At 38.1% G+C, this 6992-nt stretch overlaps 1 protein-coding gene across 1 annotated transcript in view; it reads left to right on the forward strand.

Moving 5' to 3' along the window:
- Window positions 1–4909, forward strand: part of LOC126256223 (sushi, von Willebrand factor type A, EGF and pentraxin domain-containing protein 1) — a 559276-nt gene extending 554367 nt beyond the window's left edge. Inside the window, exons 19-20 of the mRNA XM_049955464.1 lie at window positions 2905–3013; window positions 4261–4909. Of these exons, the coding sequence (XP_049811421.1) occupies window positions 2905–3013; window positions 4261–4537 (386 nt within the window). The 3' untranslated portion in view covers window positions 4538–4909. The remainder of the gene's footprint in view (window positions 1–2904; window positions 3014–4260) is intronic.
- The last annotated feature ends 2083 nt before the right edge of the window (window positions 4910–6992 follow it).

Here is a 6992-nt window from a genome sequence, read left to right on the forward strand (position 1 = left end):
CTGATGAGTTCATAAATTTTTTCACAGAAAGGAAAGCACAGCGTGTAAAGCTGTACCAAGATTAGACAGGAAAAAAAAAAAAAAAATGCTGGGACCTAATGACTGAAGAAATGTGTACTGTCTTGCTTGTCTCTTACCTTTCCTGCTTTTATGTTTCGTATATTTAATTTTATGTCACACAAAAGAGAAAGTTATTAGCTAATAGGCAACAAAGAGTGCAAATTTTCTGAAGAATTCTTATTCTCTCAGTCACAAGTAATCCAACCCAGTATTCATTGTGAGTTTTTTTTAAGAGGGGTAGGATGTCAAACTGGCTGACTGGGAGCAGGAGAGATACCACAGGTCATTTTAATTTCCAGCTTCCTTTAGAAAATACACACGTTTGAATTCCACAGAGCGAAATAAAGTGATGTGCGATAGAAGAATACTGTGTGAAGAGGTGCGGCACCGCACTTTGGCACACTTAAAACCAAATAACATGTCTTAAATTTCCTCAAACATGTATCAAACTTTCCAGAAAGATGTGGAGTACTAAATGAATGTATTTTTGAAAAACCAATTTTTTTTTTAATTTTTCATGTTCTATCTCAAATTCTTGGTGGTGGAGGGCCACTATCAAGTTTTTGTCCCAGTATCGTAGATCTGGGGCTGTATCTCAGTGCTGTATCCTGCTGCTAGTGCGTGTGAGTGTGCCAAGTGTAGTGTCATTGCGCATGTGCATGTGCGTGTAAATCAACTGCCAACTGTATCAGCGTGGGCAAGCTGGCCACTATAGGCTGCCTGTAGGAAGCATCCACACAGCTTGGTCTCCACGTGCTGTCTACCAGTGACTCACACCTACATACGTACAGAGCAGCACTGTCTCACTCTCACTATGTTCTTTTAGTTTTTACCACAGTCATCAGTTGTCCTGTGTATTACTTATTCTTTTTTCTTGTTACACATGGAGTAATGACAGGCTTATTTCTGATATTGTTCAGAGATTTATGAATATGTTTGGAGCAGTTTCCGTATAGCAGTCATTAAGTGCAGTTTCATCAGGTTTAGTCATTATGGACGCCATGGTACTGGCCTGGTTGAACAGCTTACTTCAGCAGTGACCATTTTGTGAGCTTCCATTAACAGATAGAGTACCATCCCTCTTGTGTGCCCAGGGATTTCCATTTGAGTTCACGAAGCATTTCCATAATATTTTTGTTTTGATTGGACCTAACGTTAACCTATCTAGCATCACATCTGTGAACTGTGTTTATGTCTTCCCTTAATGGCCTGATGGGGAGCCAAGGCACTGAAGTAGTACTCAAGAATGGGTCATTCTAGTGTTTTATATACAGTCTCCTTTGAGATGAGCTCTTCTTTCCTAAAATCCTCCCACTAAACCAAAGTCGGACAGTTACCTTTGCTACTACCAACCTTAGGTGCTCTTTCCACTTTGTATCACTGTGCAACATTACATCTAGATATTTAATCTATGTGACTAATATTGTATTATACATCAGGTCATTTATACATATAGAGAACAAAAGTGGGATTGCTTCCATAGGGCACTGCTGATGATACCCTTGTCTCCTATAAAAACTCACAATTCAAGACAACATATTTGGTTCCATTACTTAAGATGTCTTTAAGCCTCTCATCAGTTGTTCTGTGTATTACTTATTCTTTTTTCTTGTTACACATGGAGTAATGACAGGCTTATTTCTGATATTGTTCAGAGATTTATGAATAAAATCATATTTATGTTACTTGGATCGGTTTCTTGTATTACTTGTTTACCACACGACTGGCAACATGTTTGGAGCAGTTTCCGTATAGCAGTCATTAAGTGCAGTTTCATCAGGTTTAGTCATTATGGACGCCATGGTACTGGCCTGGTTGAACAGCTTACTTCAGCAGTGACCATTTTGTGAGCTTCCATTAACAGATAGAGTACCATCCCTCTTGTGTGCCCAGGGATTTCCATTTGAGTTCACGAAGCATTTCCATAATATTTTTGTTTTGATTGGACCTAACGTTAACCTATCTAGCATCACATCTGTGAACTGTGTTTATGTCTTCCCTTAATGGCCTGATGGGGAGCCAAGGCACTGAAGTAGTACTCAAGAATGGGTCATTCTAGTGTTTTATATACAGTCTCCTTTGAGATGAGCTCTTCTTTCCTAAAATCCTCCCACTAAACCAAAGTCGGACAGTCACCTTTGCTACTACCAACCTTAGGTGCTCTTTCCACTTTGTATCACTGTGCAACATTACATCTAGATATTTAATCTATGTGACTAATATTGTATTATACATCAGGTCATTTATACATATAGAGAACAAAAGTGGGATTGCTTCCATAGGGCACTGCTGATGATACCCTTGTCTCCTATAAAAACTCACAATTCAAGACAACATATTTGGTTCCATTACTTAAGATGTCTTTAAGCCTCTCCCATATATGGGAACCTATTCCCTATGCTCAGACTTCCATTAAAATGCTGCAGTGGGGCACTGTGTCAAACACTTTCCATAAATCTATGAATATGGAGTCTGCCAACTGCCCTTCATCCATGGTTAGTAAAATATCTTGTGAGAAAAGGGCAAGTTGAGTTTCGCACAAGTGATGCTTTCTAAATCAGTGGCGATTTGCAGCCAGAAAGAAATTTATTATATTCAGATCTAGAACTTGCTCAAGAGCTCAAGTTCTGCCTATTTACTCCCACATCTTTCTTGCGACAATCAACTTATTTTGTTAATAGACCAATATTTATATAACTTTATCATTGTTTTCTAGATTATCTTCTCATCCAGACATTAAATTTATGATGTTTCTATTCATTACCATATTTGTAACCACAGAATGAATGAAAAAGGCAAGCCAGAATGTTTTTATGGCTGATGTGTTATTTAATTTTCTTTCAGTGAACATAGCAGAAGAAAATGAATCAACAGACATGGGAGTGATTGTTGGAGCAGCAGCCGGAGTTGTTATAATATTGCTCATAATTCTGGGTTTAATCTACCTCCGGTTGTAAGTATTTAATTTCTTCCTTTCTTCAAAAATAATTACAATTGCTCATAAATTTTGTAATACAGTGTAAAATAAATTTGATCACTGAAAAAGTCTTACTACATCAGAGTTATGCACAACTACAGACCTCTTTTGCAGGTATTATTTATTATGACAGAAGAGCTAATTCTCAACGAGTGAGCTTCACATACTATTGTTTATCATATTCATAGAATATCCGATTGCATTTAGTGAAATGATTTTTAAAGAATTTGTAGAGCTTATTTATACTATTTGTATTATAATGTCTGGCAGACAACATTTATTGATTTTTATAATAGTTTTCACTCAGTCACTTGTCTTTTTTCAACATTTACCACTATGTATTTTTCTTACTACTACAGTCTGCCACTTATTAATTTAATCAATTTTAATGTACAAAGTACCATTTATTCTGCCAGATGCACTTACATATTAATTTATGTCAGGTGGCAATACTTCATTAGTCAATAAGGTTTCATAATTCAAAAAAAGAAAAATGATAACCACTATTTCCCTTTCACCTCTTAATTACTAAAAATTTTCTGTAAGTGTAATTGATAATAGATTTTGGGTGTTCATGTGACAACATCATGCATATATTAGACGGAAGATGCCTCTACATAAAGATATGGAAAATGACCTTTAAAAGGAATAGAACCCAAATCAAATTAGTGTGGTATTCTGGGAATATTGAAGTGGCATCCAGTCAGATCTTGACAAGATAAATTGGTGCAGAGATTATTAGCCAGCTCCAATATGGACCCATGTTTTTTTATGTTAACAATAGTGCCTCTGATTACACAGTTAATGAGCCAATTCAGGTCAGTCAATCAATATCAGAACCTAGAAGAAAACATGCATAGATATGAGATGCGGAACAATCACATCAGTTTAGTCTTGGGAAAGCACAATAATAGACAGCAATTTATTGAAGGATGAAAGTGCAATTTGTTAAAAAATTCTTATAAATACTTGTCCGATGTATACTACATTGCTGTAGAGGATTCTGTAACACAGTTTACAAAATTTCAGGCTACGTATCACTTTTCCCCTTCCATATACACAGTTTTTCCTGTTCTAAGACAGTCCTCACACTCAGATAAAAATAATGCAACATATAGAGTAAAAAAACTGAATTATTGTTTTGTATTCTAGTGTTCAAGACTTTATTTTATCAAATAAATGTTTACTCATAATCAAATATGTAAATCTGATTTGATTTTCAGGCGTAAGGCAACTCCAGTGAAAGATACTGAAAACATTGAAGGTGCTCTTCGTAAAGAAAATCAGAATGCTGCAGTCATGTCTTATGCAACTTTAAATGGAGGCAGCAGTTACGGCATGCCACCCCACAATGGTGTTTATGAAAACATGCACGAGCATGAAAACTTGTACGATGCTCCCTATGAAGTTACTGGACGTCGCAGTCATTACGAATCTACTCCTATTGGAAGAGACAGGACAAGTCCAGTGGTCACAATCAATGGTGTGGCAGTACGCTGATGAAGAAATGGAAACTAATGCAGTGCACAACCTGTGGCCTGTTCTTGTATTTATAAATTACAAATGCATCTGCATAAAATGTAAATTTTGAGCAGAGAATTTGTGGCATATTTCATGTGACTGTATCAAATGCATGATACAAGTGCTTCACTCCTCCAAAGATACCAATATGCCTACTTACATTCAATCAGTGACCATGTATGACACTCCAAGACTGTGTTATGAGTGCCGATGTGTGTATGTGCATCTGTGTGCTTGTCTGTTTGTTTGTTGTATATTTGTGCATTGTCTGTAAATAAAATTATTTTGTAGAAATATTTTGTACAGAAGTGGCTGTGTGAGAATAAAATATATTTGTTATATTTTACAGTATCTGTTGTGTGATATTCACCTAACAGGTTTATTGAAAGTAACATTCGTATGTGCCACAGTTGAGAAGAGTAACAGCTACCCCAACTGAAACTTTACATTCTGATTCGCCATGTACAGTTGTACAAACAATATGTTAGATAGCCAGTTGATCACTTAAGACTGTTTATTCTGGCAATCAGGTTGAGCTATTACCTTTTCTGTGTGCACAGTACAGGATAAAGAAAATATCTTACCCTTTATGCCATTGAGAAGCATTCCATAGACTCACATATCTTCAGTAGTGCAGTAAAAGAATAATGTCCCATATAATTGAGCACCCTAATGCTAAGGAAGCTATTCTACACATGACAGCAATGAGTTTTTGAGGTAGTTGGAAAGCTCATATCTGCCAACAAGTGTTAAAATCTCAGGTTAAAAATCCTGACCATGTACAATGGTACCTGGCTAACTGTTTGGTATGGACGACACCCCAATGACCCTGGTACAACAGTTTGAGTGCTTCTACTGGAGAGACTGAGGAATTGTTGCACAAGTGCCATCATTTTCCATATGAGGCTGGAGGACACCCACCAGCACCAGTGATTTCTTTAATGCTATGAGGCTGGCTGTGGTGAACGAAGTCCAGAACTTCACTCCAAGCCATGTCTGATGCCATTTCATTTCAGTTGCTGCCACCTAGCAAAAAGTCACAAGAAATTATTCCAACATGTGTATCTCCTGAGAGTCCATGTGGAAGCACGAGGCCTTTGAGGAATCAAATTTGGCATCAGTGCCCACTGGCAGCTGTGACAGTAGGTCAACATTGGAATGCTTAGTGGTAGGCTTTTAAGTCAATTGGTAATTAGACAACAGTAATACCCACCACTGTAGGTTCTGTGCTGTCTAAGCTGGGGTAGGTTGAGGAGAATCAGACAGCCATAATCAAGTAAAAAATGCATCTGTATAAATACCGATGGAATTGATGACAGCGAGAAGATCCTCTTTTGCCAATTGACTGTAATTGTTCTGTGCCTTAGTCAATGCCTTTGATGCAAAAGCAATCTACCTGTCTGTGGAGTCCATGGCACCAATATCATATGAGGAGGTGTCCACCCAAGGGTGACAAGTTTTGATGATGATGATGATGATGATGATGATGATGATGATGATGATGATGATGTTTGGATTGTGGGGTGCTCAACTGCGCAGTTATCAGTGCCCGTACAAATTCCCAACCTTTTCTCAGTCCAGTCTTGCCACGTGCAAGAATGATGATGAAATCATGAGGACAACACAAACACCCAGCCATCTCGAGGCAGGTGAAAATCCCTGACCCCACCGGGAATCGAACCCGGGACCCCATGCTCAGGAAGCAAGAACGCGACCACGAGCTGCGGACAACAAGTTTTGAGGGATTGTAGTCTACATGACACTGGTCACTTAATAGTGCATCCTTTCAAGTGCTGGAAAGCCATCAGTTAGTCTCTGGACCATACAAAAGGAATACCCTTGTGGCACAAATGGTTCAGTGGTGCAGCAGTTTGTGCAGCGATGGGTACGAAACAAGTGTAGTATATCAATTTCCCCATGACTAGAGCAGTTCCATTACGTTACGGACAAATGCCATGTGAGTTAATTACTTGACCCAGATTGTTTCTGTGTTAAAAAAGGAACACTTGGAATTGTTACACTTTAACCCTGATTCTGATAACACTTTCAGCAATACTTCCAGATTCTGAATAAGTTCAGCTTGAATACAGCCTGGGATGACAATGTCATCCAAATAATTAGCACAGGATGGCACTTGTGAAGTAAGCTGATCTAAGTATCTCAGAAAAATTGCTGGAGCTGATGCTCTACCGAATGGTAACCTCTGAAACTGAGACACATCCTGATGGGTACTGATCACAAAAATCTTCTTGGGTGCCTCATCCAGAGGCTGTTGCAGATATGCCTCCTGTAAGTTAATTTTTGGGAAAAAAAGAAAAAACTCTTGATCAAATTTGTCCATCAAATCTTTTGGGAATGATAAGGGAAGGAATCAACAACAGTCTTTGGATTGGTGGTAGCTTTGAAATTTGTACAGAGGAGCAGCCCACCTGAT

Source organism: Schistocerca nitens, chromosome 1 (assembly GCF_023898315.1).
Source record: "Schistocerca nitens isolate TAMUIC-IGC-003100 chromosome 1, iqSchNite1.1, whole genome shotgun sequence".
Lineage (NCBI taxonomy): Eukaryota > Metazoa > Arthropoda > Insecta > Orthoptera > Acrididae > Schistocerca > Schistocerca nitens.